Here is an 18,597-nt window from a genome sequence, read left to right on the forward strand (position 1 = left end):
GCTTCTCTTAGGTCCATACCATTTCTGTCCTTCATTGTGCCCATCTTTGCATGAAATGTTCCCTTGGTATCTCTAATTTTCTTCAAGAGATCTCTAGTCTTTCCCATTCTATTGTTTTCCTCTATTTCTTTGCACTCATCACTGAGGAAGGCTTTCTTATCTCTCCTTGCTATTCTTTGGAACTCTGCATTCAAATGAGTATATCTTTCCTTTTCTCCTTTGCCTTTCACTTCTCTTCTTTTCACAGCTATTTGTAAGGCCTCCTCAGACAACCATTTTGCTTTTTTGCATTTGTTTTTCTTGGGGATGGTCTTGATCCCTGTCTCCTGTACAGTGTCACGAACCTCTGTCCATAGTTCATCAGGCACTCTATCATTCAGATCTAGTCCCTTAAATCTATTTCTCACTTCCACTGTATAATCATAAGGGATTTGATTTAGGTCATACCTGAATGGTCTAGTGTTTTCCCTACTTTCTTCAATTTAAGTCTGAATTTGGCAATAAGGAGTTCATGATCTGAGCTGCAGTCAGATCCTGGTCTTGTTTCTGCTGACTGTATAGAGCTTCTCCATCTTTGGCTGAAAAGAATATAATCAGTCTGATTTCAGTGTTGACCATCTGGTGATGTCCATGTGTAGAGTATTCTCTTGTGTTGCTGGAAGAGGGTGTTTGTTATGACCAGTGCATTCTCTTGGCAAAACTCTATTAACCTTTGCCCTTCTTCATTCTGTACTCCAAGGCCAAATTTGCCTGTTACTCTAGGTGTTTCTTGACTTCCTACTTTTGCATTCCAGTTCCCTATCGTGAAAAGGACATCTTTTTTGGGTGTTACTTATATAAGGTCTTGTAGGTCTTCATAGAACAGTTAAACTTCAGCTTCTTCAGCATTACTGGTTGGGACATAGACTTGGATTACTGATATTGAATGGTTTGCCTTGGAAATGAACAGAGATCATTCTGTCATTTTTGAGACTGCATCCAAGTACCAAACTCTTTTGTTGACTATGATGGTTACTCCATTTCTTCTAAGGGATTCTTGCCCACAGTAGTAGATATAATGGTCATCTGAGTTAAATTCACCTGTTCCAGTCCATTTTAGTTCGCTGATTCCTAAAGTGTTGACATTCACTCTTGCCATCTCCTGTTTGACCACTTCCAATTTGCCTTAATTCATGGACATAACATTCCAGGTTCCTATGCAATATTTCTTTTTACAGCATCAGACCTTGCTTCCATCACCAGTCACATGCACAACTGGGTGTTGTTTTTGCTTTGGCTCCATCCCTTCATTCTTTCTGGAGTTATTTCTCCACTGATCTCCGGTAGCATATTGGGCACCTACCAATCTGGTGAGTTCATCTTTCAGTGTCCTATCTTTTTGCCTTTTCATACTGTTCATGGGGTTCTCAAGGCAAGAATACTGAAGTGATTTGCCATTCTCTTCTCCAGGGGACCTCACAAAATGAGGTCCCCTGGAGAAGGGCACAGATTAATCACGTGAAATAATGTGTTCACCTAGTTTCTTTCTACCCCCTACCCCGTTAGGACAGACACAGAGATGTCTGTCTTACAGACTCATTTGAGGATCTCATGAAAGTGATAGACTGACTCTTCCCTCAGAAAAATCACAAAGATACAATTTTCCAGATACCCCACATTGCCCTCCCCCTGCACCCTCATCTTGATCATCCAAACAGATCCCTGGATGCAAGGCAATCTTTTTGACCCCAGGCTTGCCTGTGGTTTTTGTATTCCCACCCCAAATTATTTTAAATTTAATTTGCTAGCACATCCCATAGCTCCTCCGTCTGCCATCACTGCTATTATCTGACCATGTGTCATGGGAACAGCCTTGGATCACTTGATGGTTATAATTAAAACTGAAAGTAATTATTAATATCTTATTTTGAGCCATTCAAATTTAACTTGAGAGTATAGTGGCTACAGGCATGGGCCCTGGAGGCCAGCTAAGTAGATTAGAATCCCAGCTTTTTTAGTATCTTATTAACCTCTCCTTGCCTCAGTTTCCTCATTACAAAAGACCATGATGCTGGGAAAGATTGAAGGCAAGAGAAGAAGGGGGAGACAGAGGATGAGATGATTGGATAGCATCACTGACTCAATGGATGAGTTTGAGCCAATTCCGGGAGATAGTGAAGGACAGGGAAGCCTGGCATGCTGTAGTCCACGGGGTCGCAAAGAGTCAGATATGGCTTCGCAACTGAACAACATGAAGTTATTGTGAGGGTTCATTAAACTAACAAGGGAGCTTGCCAAGGACACACAATGAGTGCTGTGTTGGGTTAGCCAATAAACTTGTTCAGCTTTTTCCATAGCATTGCATGGAAAACCCTAATGAATGTTTTGGGCAACCCAGTATCTGCTATTATTATGTTATTAATTATGCTAAATGACATTCTGGAATGGGGTAATTAATGATGGATTCCTAAGAGCAGGAGAATAGATGAACAAAATCTCTCCATGCATTTCAGTCACTTTGGAGCCTTGCCAGTACTACCTGAAGGCCAAGCATAGATTGCCTGGACCTGTGCTGTCTGCTGTGGAAGCCACTAGCTGCTGTGACTGTTGACTGCTTGGACTGCTGCCAGCCTGAGTTGAAATGCACTGGGTCTTGAAGATTTAGGATGACACACACACAAAATGCAAATCATCTCAATTGTTTTTTATATTATTTATATTATTCAACATTTTCTATATGTTGAAATGATAATATTCTGAATAAATTCAGTTAAATAAATATTAAAATTGTCCTTATTTTTGCTTTTTTAATGTGGCTACTAGAAAGAACTTGGGCTTCCTAGGTGACGCTAGTGGTAAAGAACCTACTGCCAATGCAGGAGATATAAGAGATGCGGGTTTGATCCCAGGTTGGGAAGATCCCCTGGAGGAGGAAATGGCAACCCACTCCAGGATTCTTGCCTGGAGAATTCCATGAACAGAAGAGCCTGGTGGGTTACAGTCCATGGAGTCACAATGACTCAAGCGACATAGCACACACACTAGAAAATTTAGAGTTATCAGTATGACTTGTGTTATAGTACTATTGAACAGCAGGGCTTTAGACTCACCATTATCAGTAAAAGAAAAGGTGGTGATTATCTGAGAACAGGTGACCTCTGTTGGAAAGCATTGTGTGCCCTCCCATTGGCCTTCAGGTTATGCTGGACCATCTGTTTTTTCATTGGTTCCATAAAGGAAGTCAGGGCATGGTCCTTGGAGAAGGGAGTGGAAGGGCCAAGGCAAGAGCAACAACCAGGCAGGCTTCTGCCGAGTTGGAGGGGTTTGGATGAAAACACTACCATTTATAGTTATACTGGCTTCAGACTTTCCAAACTCCCTGAAGGAGATGAGGGAATGCGCTCTGTTGAGGAAGTTGAAATATGTAGGCGAAAAACTCTCCCTATTCCATCAGAGCCAGAAAAAGCTTTGTTAATCTTTAAAAGAATAAATACTCACCAGGATGGCAGTCGCTGGGATCGAAGGCACACCCTTTCCAAATGTGATTTTCTTACGGGATGCTCATTTCATTCTATTTCAGATTCATTCCATCACCTAAAACCTGGTGACGGTGGGCCACATAGAGTCTTGCTGGTAAGTGCTCTTTCATTTTTAAAACAAAGTGACCATTTGACATTATTTTTGAAATGATATTCACACTTCTAAGTTAAATGCATCCTTACTGGTACTATGATTAGATGTCTATTTATTCATGTTTTCTTCCCCCCCCCCTAAAATGATTCACAATGTTTCCAGCCCTAAAAAAAAAAAAAAAAAAAAACAGATCAATCCATGTTCTTTTGCTAAGAACATGGTCAGGGAAAAGATCTATGATTACATGCCAAATACTATTAAAATAAAAACTTTTTTTGTAATGAAACTATTTCCAGGCCCCTGTTGATGGTCTGCGTGTTTCGAACAGTATCCAAAACAACAAAGTCTTACTTCAGCCAAGGAATTCAGACAGTCCCTTGCAGTGTGTTATAATGAAAACTGGCTCATAGCTGTAACGTATTAGCTTTCTTATTGCTGTATATTTTCCTCGCATCTCTCCTTAAACCTCGTGATTGTCACGAGATAACAGTTTTCTAGTGGTAGAAAACTTCCTTTAGACCTAGGAAAGTAATGTACTTAAGTGAAAAAAGCTTCTAAGGCTTCATGTGGCACCTCTCCCTGATATGTGGTGTTACTGTTATTTGTGGTGTATTTCAGTTAGCTATTGCTGCATAACAAACCTCCCCCCAAATTTACTGCCAGAAATATAAGCTAAAATTTACTGACTCAAAATAGCAATCTTTTTTTGTGTGTGTACCATAATTCTGTTGACAATTTGAGGTGGGCCTAGGTGTGTGATTCTTTTGATTTCAACTGGGACCATTCATGTGTCTTTGGTTAACTGCAGGTCCAGGTCAGCCAGGCTGGGGGTCACCTGGCTATCGGCTGGAGGGATGACAATGACTAGGACATGTGTCTCAGTGCTCTGCAGGCTACCCTGAGCTTGTACCCCTGGCCTTTGGGCAGAGTACCAAGAGAGACTACAGAAGTGTCGAGGGCGAGGCTCAGAACTGCCATCACATTGCCTCTACCACATTCTGTTGGCTAAAACAAGCTCTGGGGAGATCCTAGATTCAAAAGGTATAGGACTAGATTCTACCTCTTGGTGAGAAGAGTTGCAGAATTACATTGCAGGGAAGACAGAGAGGGGAAGATTTGTGGCCATTTTTATAGTCCACCCTACAGTATTTATGGAAACATCTGTGATGGAATGAAAATCACCTGGAGGGTGAGAGAGCTCAGGACATGCTCCCATCTCATAGCCCATCCCCTCACCCTGGCTTTGTGATTTGCCATCTGGCATCTGGGTCAGTTCGCCAGGATCCTGGGTGGTCTTGTGATACCAGGTTTCCACTCCCATCCTTGCATCACGATATAGAACCGCCACACTAGTCATCCTCCAGTTCAACTTTCAGGATGTTACTCTTTTGCTCAGAAGCTGTCGCTGCCTCCATGTCATCCACCACACCAGTCTAGACTTCTCTAGTTTCCCTGCTTCCATTATCTGGCCCTGTTCTCTCCCACTATTCCTTTTTTTTCTCGCCAAACTAGCCTGTCTGCCATTTCTCCAACAGCAACCAGTTGAAATGATATTTCACTTGAGGATTGTCCAGAAGATAAAAAAGAATGATGTATGTGCAAGTGCTTTATCAATCATAAAATGTAATTTAAATACATTAACCAACTATGAAACTGTGACTCGCCAGTGTTTTTGAAAGGGGCAGTTCCCTCCTGGGGGTAATCATGGTAGTGATTGAAGAATAGACAAGGAATATCCAGTGGTAGAAAGGTTAATAATTACAGTATCAATAGTCACAATTAGTGTCTACTGTTTATTGAATGCAAAGTGTGTGCTAGGCACTTTGCTAACTGCTTTACATAGAATTATTTGAAATTTACAAGATCATCTCACTCGGCTGCATCTGTATCATAATTGCAACCTGTTCCACTATTAGTGATTTAGTCCTTTGATTTCTTCCTCCTCATTCCTGAGAGAAATAGGTGTTAAAGCTGCTGTCAGCCATTGACAGCTTATCATTGTCAAGTACAAGGTGCTATAGAAGTGTCAGCTGCTTTGATTGGTGGGAGAAGTTGGGGAAGGGAGAGCAACCAGCAGTATTAATGAAAGAAAAGGTGTGGGATGTGTAGGAATGGGTAAGAGGGTACCCAGATGCCCAAGGAAGGATGAAGTGGGGATGGGGAGAGGTTTGCAGGAGGGCGGGAGAGTCGGGGGTTGTCTGAGACATTTGCTGACCTAACAGTTTGGCCCAGGGCTATTCTGGGTCCAAGGCCACCACCTTTTCACCTTGCTCCCTTGGAACTTCCCCATTCCGGCTGTCAAAACAGGCAGCATTTGTAAAATTGTCCTCCATTCACATTAGTTTGATTGTTGTTGATCTTGTATATGCGCCTGTCTTCTTTCAAAGATTTTTGAGGTGACGTCTAAATACACATGTAATAAGATCCAGACAGAGATGGAAGGGAGGAAAGTTGTGGGGAAGGAAAAGTAAGGTGAAGTGTCAGAGGTAAGGTTAGGGACCCAGTTCTTAAGTGAGAAGCCTGTACACGCACTAGCAGGCCCCAGGGTCTTGCCTCTGAGCTTCTGATAAGTTAGTACTAGGAAAGCATACTCAGTTAAGAGTTCTTGGTGGCTTGAGGATAAAAGCATGCTAGTTATTCAGAAGAAGCAAGGTTAATTGTGATTCTTTTGAAACTTGGAGGAATTTTCCCCCAGTGTTTATGAAGTGGATGCCACCGAGGGTAGCAAATGGCATCCATATAGGAATGACTAATGAGGACCACCCTCGGTGTAGACCTGCAGGGTTGACACCCAGGTACAGCCCAAGAAGTTTGCTTTCAGTCTGGGTGTGCATTTCTCTGCTGGCCTTGCTTCATCCAAGTATAAAAGGTAGTATTTTCCACTGGAAAACAAGTGCATACATTCATCCCCACTCCTTCCCCTGTGATGCACGTCTGAGACTGTCACGCTTCTTGATGCTGAGCCTGGACAGTTGGCTGCGGACCAGACTTGGCACATGCGTTGCAATCTCCTTACCGTCCCAGTTCTGAAAGAATAATAAACAACTTCCTGGGAAGTACTCAGTGAATGTTATTTCTCCCAACTCCAAATCATGCCATGCCCTGACTCAGTCTGCGGAGTGGCTTTTTGATACACCGAATTTGTATGGACCCTGTCCACTGTGACCTGTGCAGCCCACCGTCCTTGCTCCATGTGTCTCTCTCCTTCCGTTTTGAGCCCCGTGGCTCTATGTCATCTTAGATACCAGGGTGTTCTGTACCTTTGGGGGGAACCAGGGCAGTTTGAGAAGCTTATTGGAATATGATTAGTGGACTCCAAGGATGTGTTGGATGGCAGCAAACTATAAACTGAGCTATATATTGTCCACTTCTAATTTTCCTCTTCCCAACTTTAATAAACTTTTCCAAGAGTAATGGGTCTGATTGGTTGGCAGCACTGGTAAGATGAACCAGCAGGAACAGAGGATGATGTGAGAGTAATGTGTATAAGATGAAAAAAAATTTGTCAGAAAGGAGGTCAAAATTTCATGAAGACTGCCCACAGAGGGGAATTTGCTTTTGGGCTTTGTTTTTCTTTAGATCAGTTTTCTTAGAGTTATTCTGGTTGCAAGGAACAGAAATCCAATGTAAACTGGTGTCATCTACTTGATGACTAAAATGTCCATGCTAGCGTGGACTTCGGGCATGGGTGTATGCATGGGTTCAGAAACAATTATCGGGCTGTTATCCTTCACTCTCTTCATCTCTTGGCTCTGCTTAACTCAGTGAGCTTCATTCTCAGGCAAGAGCCCCTCCATACATTGCAGAGGTAGACACTAGCATTACATTTCCATCATCTTCACAGCTGTGGATCTCAGCAAATAGAGTGCTTCTTTTGCCTTTGTTCTATTACTATTACCAAAGAGGTTTGGCCCTGTTTGGATTCCTTGCCTCAATCCCAGGAGTAGGCAGTAGACAGTAAGCAGCATCTGTTTGGCCAGGGCTTGTTCATGTGTTCCCAAAGAAAGGATGAATCCCACCAGAATCACATGAAGTAGGGTCCTTAGGAAGAAACGAGGAATGAGGATTTTTTTGTTTGTTTGTTTCCAGAAGAACGAAAGAGCATGCCAAGCAAATAAATTTTTTAGGTACCAGTGTGTACTGATTTAGAAATTCTTAATGTGGGATCCATTAAACTTGAAAGCTTAAAAATTAGATTCGGCTTCAGTTACATTGACTATCTATTCCAAGTTTGGTATCATGATGGAGACTAGCAACAATGAGCATACGGAGAGGAGGAGAGTGGATGACCCCACTGTGGGGTCAGGTAGGCAGCTTTTGGCCTGCAGACCTCATGTTGCATCCCCCAGATCTAGATTATTAACCTAAAGACAATGGGCTTCAGTGGATCTGTAATCTATTGAATGAATCAGTGAATGGGCTTCTGTAATTATTTGCAAAGTGGTGTGTGGTATTTTTTTTTTAAACTGAAGAAAAGGATCATGCTTCCTTCATTTTTTTTATGGGACTCCCCAGCTCCCTACTGCTTAAGAGCCAGTACTTCAGACTTACTTGAATTGTTTTAGATTTGGCTAGCTTAATCCTATGTGTTCATTTCTTTTCTTGGCTAAACTAGTAGAGTTTAGCATCCATGATAAACACAGCTCCTTATGGAGCAGACACGGTGATGTCAGTGGCTGAGTATGTTGCATCAAATTGCACGTTGAGGTTTTTAGGAATGTATGTAAACTTATCACAGTCGTAGTTGCCACTTACCTAATACTTACTCTGGTGCTCACCCCATGCTAAGTGCTTTATGTGCATTTTCTGAACTATGCATTTATGCATGTGACTGTAATTCTGTGAACCTCGGGTGTGTTATGGTACCACCTGCTGGAACCAGCTCCTTCTGGCTGTCTCTGGATTTTTCCCTCTTCTCCATGTCTTCTTGTGGGAGTCCACCTCTCTCCATGCCGTACCCACAGATAATAGAATCCCAGAATTGGAGGAGATTGCTGAAATCATGCAGTTCAGTGGTTTTCAAACTCAGCTTTCTATTTTTCTAGCTCAGGGACTCCTGAGAGTAAAGGATGGGAAGGTCCCTTGACCCTGTCATGTTTCAGTAACCACTGGCTGCTGAGAACCATTCGTCTGGGAGCACAGAGTCCAGAGTTCCATGTGAGACCTGAGGTTGAGTCCAGGCTACTACTCTGCTCACCTACCTGTGTGACTCTGGGAAAGTTGCCTCACCTCTCTGAGCCACAGTTTCCTTTTCTGTCAAAGGGGGTGATAATGCCTGCCCCATGGCGCTATTGGGGGCCTGGATGAGGTCACATCTATAAAATCCTCATCCCAGTGCCTGGCACACAGGTAGCGATGCAGAGGTTAGCTGTGACCAAGACACAGCACAACACAGCTTGTGAAACGTAATTAAGACATGGCTTTATTCTTGTCTCTCACTGTGCCTTTAAAGTTTATTCACTAGGATGTGTTTCTGTTTCCTGATGAGAACTTCATCAGGCCTGTGATGTTTCTGGTTACTCTTAGGTAACAAAGAGTCCTACGTTCAGTCCTTAATTCATGTCCGACTCTTTGCAACCCCATGGACTGCAGCACACCAGGCTTCCCTGTCCATCACCAACTCCCAGAGCTTTCTCAGACTCACATCTGTTGAGTCAGTGATGCCATCCAACCATCTCATCCTCTGTCGCCCCATACTCCTCCTGCCGTCAATCTTTCCCAACATCAGGGTCTTTTCCAGTGAGTCAGTTCTTTGCATCAGGTGGCCAAAGTATTGGAGCTTCAGCATCAGTCCTTCCATTGAAAGTCCTATGGTTTCTTTAACTGACACACAGGCACTCACGTACACACATGTAAGTACCCATCCTTTATGGAAATTGGAAATGCTCACTTTAGTCTATGTATGGTCACTTTTCACTCCAAGAGAAGACTTCCTCAATCTTGCCCGTCACTCAGGCCTGCGCAGGTGAGGCAGAGAGAGGGGAAAGTTCTTACCTGACCACTGTTGTCAGGCCTGGTGCTGGGTTCTCTGAGCCTGGCTGGTGGGTGGATGGGCTCTCTCACTCTTCTGGCTGCTTCTGAGGCAGCCCCTGGGGCTCCCCGCAGGACTCCCCTGCCAGCGCCCTCCATCTGGATCTCCCAGGACTGAGGCAGTGCCTCTCCTGCTGTCTGCTGCCGTCCTCAGCACCTTCTGCTTCCCGTTCAGACTCTCTCTTTGGGCTTCACTCATCCTCAGTGTGAAGCCCTGGTGGGCGGAATCTGTTTCAAGGAGAGCAAAGCTGACATTCCTGGTACCCTTTAACCTACCATCAGGGGAGGGGGCAAGCAGTCACTTTCTTCTCCTCTGTCACGTCTCTTCAGCCCCCTCCCACACTGTGGTTCCTCGGGTGGGTGTCATGTACCAGTTCCCAAACGCAAGGAGACATGTATCAAGCCCTCCACGTGTTGCCTTTGAAGCTCTTGTCTCCAGATTTCAGATGAAAAGTGTACGCCTACCACCCCACCCACCTCAGGGAGGGTGGGAATCAGAGCATTAGCAAGGAATTGGCCCCACAAAATCCTCCCATCACTTTCCACTGTCGTGAACCTGTTTATATCCTCCTTGTGGACCTTTGAGCCAGCTAGGTCAACTTCTTAGAAATTTCCATGTAACGGTCTGGCTCCTGGCTTTGGAATTTCCCATCTGTTGAATTGTGTTGCCTCAGTGGAAACTTCCACTTGAGCATCTTATTATATTAACTGTTGGCCCAGTTCAGGGAACTCTTCTGCAACAGCCCTAAAAGCTGTCCTTCAACCTGTGCTTGAAAGCTGTCCAGGCATGGGAACTTCCCACTTCCCTCCCTCACAAGCATCCCATTCTGACTTTCAGATGCTTGGAGTTGTTGGAAAGATGCTGCTCCCATGAAGCTGAGCCTGGGTCCCCATAACATTCTCTTTAATGGGATTGAAACTGTGTGTGTGAGGCTCATCTGAGAAAATGTGCCTGGGCTCAGGGATTCGAGGGACAGCCAAGCTTGCACCCGCACTCCATTCTCTAAGACCACCGGGAAGCTGCTGAGCTCGTCTCTGGGTCTTTTTCCCGTGCTGTCACACCAAGGTGCACTTAACCCCAGCAGAAAGCGAGTATTGGGAAACTCTGCTCAAGCATCATTCCTCATGCTCATGACCCTCATATCCTTTCTGCTGATCTGAGAGCTGATCTGTTGGGCTTCATGGGGGCATCTTGATCGGGGCCCATCCACAGTTTATGAACTCTCCACATACAAGCCTTGCAAAATGTGCCCTGCTTCCCTCCCAAACACCCCTCCCCACTTTTTTTTTTTTTTTTTTTTTGCAGTTTTTCTCTTATGTTTAAGCATCCTTTGGACTCAGCTGGTGGTCTACCTTGTCCAGCCCCAGCATTGTGAACGGGCCTCTCTTCCAGGTGCCCTTCTGCATCATGAGCAACTTGGGCCACTGCGATGGTGGATCCCACAGCAGGCAGGTCGCTCTGTGTTTAGACTCCCACCCCGTGGTGAGGAGAGCATCTCAGATGAGCAAGTGACAGGTGCTAGCAAAATGCTTCGATCAGCTAAATTTAGGGAAGGAAGTCACTTTGGGGTTGTCAGCCTTAGAAAATATTAAATGTGTTTTGGGTTCTTCCACAATGGACTGGTTTTCCTGGCCGGTCTCAATTTTACATATCCAGATGTGAACATCCTCATGTTACTTTTCATGGCTGTCTACAAAGCTGGTGAGCTGTAGCTCCCCTCCCCTCCTCCTCCACTGCCCTTGGGTCCCCTCTCCTGCCCCAGATAACATTGGAGACAGAGACTCAGGGCACAGCTGATCTAGCCTAGCACTGCTCATCTAATCTTCTCTTGGCCTGAAAGAATATATATATTGGGCCACCGAAAACATCTAGATATGTAAAATAGCTAGCTAACAGGCTGTCACCTAAAGCAAGCTTTCTATTTATGTATTTTACAGTAGGAAGTAACATAGTATAAGCAGATAGAGTAGATTTCAGACCATTCTCAGCCACTTGACATGCTTTGAGCACAGTGGTTTAGCATCTTTGAGCCTGTTTCCTTATCTGTTAAGTGAGGATAATTACAGTTGCCTTACAAGAGAGCTGTATTAAAGAAACTAATGCATGAAATGAGTTCAGCACGATGGCTTGCCACATAGTATATATTCAATAAATGCAATATTACCATCGTTTGCATTTGACTATTGTAATGATTTCTAAAAAAAACTTAAAACCTTGAAAAACGTATCAGTTCTCCAGCAATACTTGGGCAAGTCACTCTTTAAGTCTTAAATTTGACATTAATAAATGGAGGATAATCCTCCACAGGAATATTGAGAGGATTAAGTGAAGTAATCTATAGGAAATGCCCAGCACAGCCCTGGCACATAGTAAGCACCCAAAAAATGCTGGCTGTCATTTCCCCATCCCTGCATTATCTCCATTTTACAGATAAGAATTTGCAGAACGCTTTTTTCCTTGTGGTAAATGGCTTCACGAAGACACTTTTATATATATAAGAAATTGTTCTCACTGTTTTGTTCAAAAAAGAACAGGAACATTTAGTCTCTGGCTTCCTTATAAATACCAAAGCATAGCATATATGAAAGCAAGCTATGTAACTAAACCAAGCAGCTTTCCAATTTTCTAGGCTTCACCTCCTTTCCTTGTTAAGTCTTGGGTAAGTGATTTTGTCACTAGATTAGGAGAAGTTTACATATTATTTTTACAAGTCCTGTGGAAATATGCAAACATAGCTATATTTAACTAGACGCTGTAAATTCAGATCAGTTTATTTTGTGCTCTTTCAATAAAGATGTATAGTAGGCACCTGCATGGCACCCAGAGAGGACTTGGAAGGGGACATGGAGGGGACAGCAAGGCCTGAGCTATATAAAAAGACGACCCAAACGGGGTCAGGGTTCTGTCAGGAAGATGGAGAGCTGGCCTCAGTGGAGCAGGGATCCCTGATGGGGAGCTTTGCTCCTGATACAGGGCAATGCCTGTGCTCCATGGAGCAGCTAATCCCTAGGGCCCTCCTGGAGCAGTGGGCAGTCCTGAGCCAGCAGAGCTCCCGTCTCCTTGCTTTTTACTGACCAGTGCACTTGCTGCACCAAATAGCAGGTTTGCAAGGAATAATGATGACATCACTATTTGTTGGGCTGATTTTGAAGTTTGTGTCACTCATGCTTGGATACCTTCGATGAAGAAGTCATCCAGGTGAACAGGACACCTGCTCATAGGTTGGGTCTGAGTTACTCGCCCTTGCAGACAGTTCAGCGATCAGTGATCTTCCTGTCTGATCTTCACTGATCAGACAGTTCAATACCATGATCTTCCCCGATGTGGAAACTTGAAATGTGGCCGGGAAGCTCGAGAGAAAGGGGAGGAATGGGTAGGGGACCAAGCAGTGGGGCCACTTGGGTGGGTGGGTCAACAAGTGTTTATGGGGCATCTCAGGCAGGATACACGGAGAGCAGAACCGAACCTCTTGGCCCTCTTCCTTGCCCAGCTCGTGACCCACTCCCTGAGGCAGGAGCTGAGCCATGTGGCCTTAGAGAAATCTCCCATTGCCATTCTGTGGACAAGGCTCCTGGAAACCCCCTGCCCGCATATTCTCAACTTGCAGGGCCCATGATGGAGCTTCTGGCATTATGAAGCTTAAGCCTAAAGGATCTCTCACTGCAAGGACCCCTTCTGATGTCCTATAGCGCATGTGCTGTTCCTAATTTCACATTGTTTTCTGAAAGAGGTTCCCAAATTGTATAAGACTCAGGATTCACTAAAAACTGGATCTGTCCCCAGACCTGGGAGAACTAGCACACACTCTGGGTCTTTGCCTGCATCCAGTTTCACCTTCACCACGATGCTGAAACTCCAGTTTGCTTCTCCTTCAGGAACAGGTGTCCCAGGTGGGCCCCTGCCTATCAATGCAGGGGACACCAGAGATGTAGGTTCGATCCCTGGGTCCGGAAGATCCCCTGAAGAAGGAAATGGCAACTCCCTCCAATATTCTTGCCTGGAGAATCTCAAGGCCAAAGAGTCAGACACAACTGAAGCAACTTAGCAAGCAAGCAGGAGCAGGCTTTTCCCCTGTGTGTCCTCTGCTGTGGCTAGACCCAGCCAGACCTGAGTTCCCACTGGGAGCTCCTAACCCCATGACTGAGGGGGAGGAAGTCCCAGCCACTGATTGCCGTCTGGGCTTCTTCCTGGCTACCAGACACCCTCCCCTGGGTGGAAAGGTCCCACCATCCCTGCAGGAAGGCAGGCCCTTCTGTGGCTTTGTGATTGCTGGGAAGGCCCTGAAAGGAGCCAGGCAAGAGGGAGCCAGCCCTGCATGAAGCATCAGCTGGCTGAATTAAGCCTAGTGGAAGATTCTCCTTTAAAAAGAAAAAGAGAGAATATCCTTGAAACTGTTTCAGCTTTGGCAAAACCATAACTCTGATCTCAAGTTTTGGGAGAATGGGCCAGCCAGCCTACAGGACTAACCATGTGGGCTAGCTCACTGTCAGCAGTGATCATGCATGTCCCATTCTTCTTAGTCTGCACAAGGGCTAGAGTGCTTTGCTAATCAGTCAGGACTAAATGTACTGGGAAGAAGAGAGAGGAGGGGAAAGGCCCTTTTTGTATGTGAATATCTTTCTACCACTGTGCAAAAGGATATCCAAATTTGAAAATAATGTTCTCTTTCAGTCAAATAGTGGCCAACTTCGCCCCCTGGTGGATAAATAGATAACTGTATAAAATGAGCCATCATGCACATTGCTATGGCTGATGATCTGGAAAGAAACTGTCAGCCTGTGATAAGTTAGGACACTGAAAGGGGCTGGGTCTCTAAGGTTTGGGGAATGGGTTTTTTGTCTTGAAACAGTTATTCTAAGCTTCGGTTAGATTTTTTTAAAAAATATCTCTAGAAAGTAAAGTGGTTAAAATGCCACTAGGTTTGAGGGTTATACCTATTAAACTGCAGTGGACATTTTTTGCCAAAACTCTGCCACCGGTGCTGGTTATGGCAAATCCTTACCAGTCTGTGGGCTTCTTTTACTCCTTGAGATTGTGACAGAGACTTAACACCAACCAGAAAATATGAATTTCAACCACTAACTGGATATCTATTAGTGATCTTGACTTGCAAACTCCAGCTCACTGCTGCCCACATTGATATCTTTTGCTTTAGTCCTGGTAGTTTAATTATTTGCTTCAGTTCATTTATACTTCTTACAGTTGCCAGAAAGTCACAGTTGGGCTAACTGGTGACGGTTATTTCACTATTTCCTGCACCTTTTTATATATTCTTAGAGGTTAAACGCAGAACAGACTTAGAAGGATAATGGCTGAAATACAAAAACCTTCCCATGTATGTCGTTTTATGTTGAAATATGATTTTATCCTGTCACCTTTCGCAGGCCTCTGTAAATTACTCGGCTGCTTTTAATTACCGGAACTGACCTAATTATTAGGCTTCTACTGTAGCTTCGGTAATAAGAGCCTTCATAATTGAAATCTCATCTGCTGTCCTTTGTCCACTAAGTGGTAGCTTGTGACCCTGGTGAGTGTTTATCCTCTCCATTGTGCTGGATCTGCATCCCCCAAGTGAGGGAGACAACCATAGTGCTTATATTAATAATGCTTTTGATAGTTGTATTTTTTTTTCATTTCTCTGCTCTCAGAAACCCTTAGATGCACTTAAGATTTGAAGGCCTGGCATTGTAAGAAACTGTTTACTCATACATCAAATTAATTGCCTACTTGGGGCTGTTTTTCCTCAAAAGGAAGATTTGGGAGGAAAAAAATGTGCGCATACCTTGTAGGGTATTATAATTTTCTCAATATTTGATAGAGTTTTCTAATGATTATTGATCACATTTATATATATATTGTCTAATTTTTTACCTCATGTAAGCTTTATGTAAGAAAAAAAAATTTTTTGGTGGTATCATCTGTTTGTTTTTTCCCCAGGTAAATGGAAATCAACTGTCCTAAGCACCAGATAGGAATTGCTTAGTGGTTGAGGTGGGGATTATATTTTCCCAGGTGGTGCAGTGATAAAGAATCTCCCTACCAGTGCAAGAGATGTAAGAAATGTGGATTGGATCCCTGGGTCAGGAAGATCCCCTGGCATAGGGAATGGCAATCCACTCCAGTATTCTTGCCTAGAAAATTCCATGGACAGGGGAGCCTAATGGGCTATAGTCCATGGGGGTTGCAGAGTCGGAGATGATAGAGCATGCATTCACACACACACACACACATATTTGCCCCAGAATTAATTGCTGGAAGATTTCTCTAGTTTCTTGCTGTTTGACTCACTGTGACAAAGCCCAGAGGAGGGAATGGGCCTGGGAGCCGCACTTCTTCCTGACCCAGCCTCACCCATAACACAAGCTGGATGCTTTTCTTTCCTTGCCCATGGTTTCAGCCACCACCCCAGTTATTTAAGGGGAGATCTCACACACACATACACACACACACACACACACACACACACACACCCCTACCTACCTTTCTTTATTCCTGGCCATCACACACACACACACCCCTGCCTTTCTTTATTCCTGGCCAACTCACACACACACACACACCTCTACCTTTCTTTATTCCTGGCCATCACACACAAACACACACACTCACACACACCTACCTACATTTCTTTATTCCTGGCCAACACACACACACACACACACACACACACACACACACCCCTTTCTTTATTCCTGGCCATCACACACATACCAACAGCCCCCTCCCCACCCCCCCCACACACACCTACCTACCTTTCTTTATTCCTGGCCAACACACACACACCCCTGCCTTTCTTTATTCCTGGCCAACACACACACACACACACACACACACACACACACCTTTCTTTATTCCTGGCCATCACACACATACCAACAGCCCCTTCCCCACCCCCGCCCACACACCTACCTACCTTTCTTTATTCCTGGCCAACACACACACACACACACACACACACACACACACACCCCTTTCTTTATTCCTGGCCATCACACACATACCAACAGCCCCCTCCCCACCCCCGCCCACACACCTACCTACCTTTCTTTATTCCTGGCCATTACATACACACACACACCTACCTTTCTTTATTCCTGGCCATCACAGATACACCCACACCCCCCCTCCCCCCGACACACACACCTACCTACCTTTCTTTATTCCTGGCCAACTCACACACACACACACATACACACACACCTACCTTTCTTTATTCCTGGCCATCACACACACACACACACACACACACACACACACACACACCCCTACCTTTCTTTATTCCTGGCCATCTGTCCTGTTTCCACTGTTGAAACTGGCCATTAATCTAACATTGAGACAGCCTGATTCATTAATGATTCCTTGATATTCAGATAATTGCAAGGCTGAGCAACATCAGAGTGGTTTGTAAGCTCTCTAATTTCAGGGCATTTTCAAGCTGTCATTATTACTTACAAATGGCAGCCCTCTCAAGTTCAGACTCTGCTGACCAGGAAGAAGAAGGTCAGACTTTAGAAATGTGTATTTGAACTTGGTCCATCTGGGGTTAGTGTTTTTGGTAAAGAGCAGGTTTTGCAGACGTTGGAGGATCAGAGTGACAGTGCCCTGGGTGTAAGTACAGAGGCGCCCTTCTCCTTTGGTCCCGACCGCAGGCTCACCCGTCTGTGTCTGTCTCCAGGCTCCTGCCTGCTCCATCATGAGTGCCGCCTCCCATCACTTGATACTGGGGTACCCCACAGCCCTGTATAATGTGGTACCATATTTATTTTTTCCCTGCAAGAGCTAGATGTCAGCACGTAGAAGAACATTGGCACAGAGCAGGCACTCTGAAGATTTCTTGAGTGAGTGAAGGAACACATAAACAGGGAACAAATGAACAAACAGACACATTCATTCTGGATCCGTCCTGAGAGGAACAGCACTCTTTATAACCATAATAAGTCTGTTGAAACAGCAGTGCAATGTTAGTTTTTGTCTCCCTAAACTAAAATATATCTTATAATATGCCAGTTTGCAAGGCCAGCTATCAGCTGGGGGACTACAAATTGACAGGAGTGTCTTGGAAAAAGTTGTTAGTATATCCTTAAATATACAAATGAATGGAGAAAGGTCAATAGTTGATGGGAAAAAGAAAGTGCTACATTTTGGAACTGTAACAAAATTATACAACTGCCCAAGATCCTGCAATCAGGAAATGCCTATGTAAAATGAAATCTTTCTGAAATCATTAAAAATTATGTGTATTCACTTGTGTGTGCTGTAAGTGCAAAGCCTAAATCTATCTGATTGGGAAGAAAAGAGCTGAACAAACCCAAACTGAGGAGCATTCTACAAAATAACTGACCCTTTACTCTTAAAAATATCAATACTGTGAAATACAAAGAAAGACTTAGGAATTGTTCCAGATTAAAGGAAACTAAAGGCCTTGCAGGTGGCCTAGACGAAAAGAACTGTCCTGCCAGAGCAGGAGACATAAGAGACAGGAGTTCGATCCCTGGGTCATGTAGATCTGCTAGAGAAGGGAATGACAACCCACTCCAGTATTCTTGCCTGGAGAATTTCATGGACAGAGGAGCCTGGAGCGCTACCGTCCATGGGGTTGCGAAGGACCGGACACAACTGAAGCGATTTAGCCTGCACACAGAGATCTAACAGTTGAGTGACTGTGTAGAGTTTGGGGTTTTCTTTTGCTGTAAAGGACTTTATTGGGACAATTGCTGAAATCTGAATGAGGCTGTAGATTGGATAACAGCAGTGTATTAACTGTAGTGAGGTTTTATTAAAAGAACTCCTTATTTGTAGAAAATACACTGGGAAGTATTTCGGGATAAAAAACATTCTCTCTCCACTTCCCTGCCTCAGAGGGAGTGTGCAGGGATTAAAGTAAATTGTAAATGTTGACATTTGAGGAATCCAAATCTGGGTGAAGGGGATCAGAGAATTCTTCGTACTAGTCC

At 44.3% G+C, this 18,597-nt stretch overlaps 1 protein-coding gene across 5 annotated transcripts in view; it reads left to right on the forward strand.

Moving 5' to 3' along the window:
* The window catches only part of GNG12 (G protein subunit gamma 12), a 140,497-nt gene that overhangs the window by 53,352 nt on the left and 68,548 nt on the right, over positions 1-18,597 (forward strand). For 3 of the 5 annotated variants that reach the window (XM_061411643.1, XM_061411644.1, XM_061411642.1), the window contains exon 2: positions 3,560-3,612. The exons of 1 other annotated variant lie outside the window; for it this stretch is intronic. Coding sequence is in view for 1 of the 4 variants with exons in the window: in XM_061411641.1 (XP_061267625.1) it covers positions 3,560-3,587 (28 nt within the window). In the remaining 3 variants the exon portion in view is untranslated. Of the gene's footprint in view, positions 1-3,559; positions 3,615-18,597 lie in introns of those variants that run through there. One more of the 5 variants, XM_061411641.1, reaches the window with a different exon arrangement.

The sequence above is a fragment of the Bos javanicus genome, chromosome 3, assembly GCF_032452875.1.
Source record: "Bos javanicus breed banteng chromosome 3, ARS-OSU_banteng_1.0, whole genome shotgun sequence".
In the NCBI taxonomy this organism is placed as follows: Eukaryota; Metazoa; Chordata; class Mammalia; order Artiodactyla; family Bovidae; genus Bos; species Bos javanicus.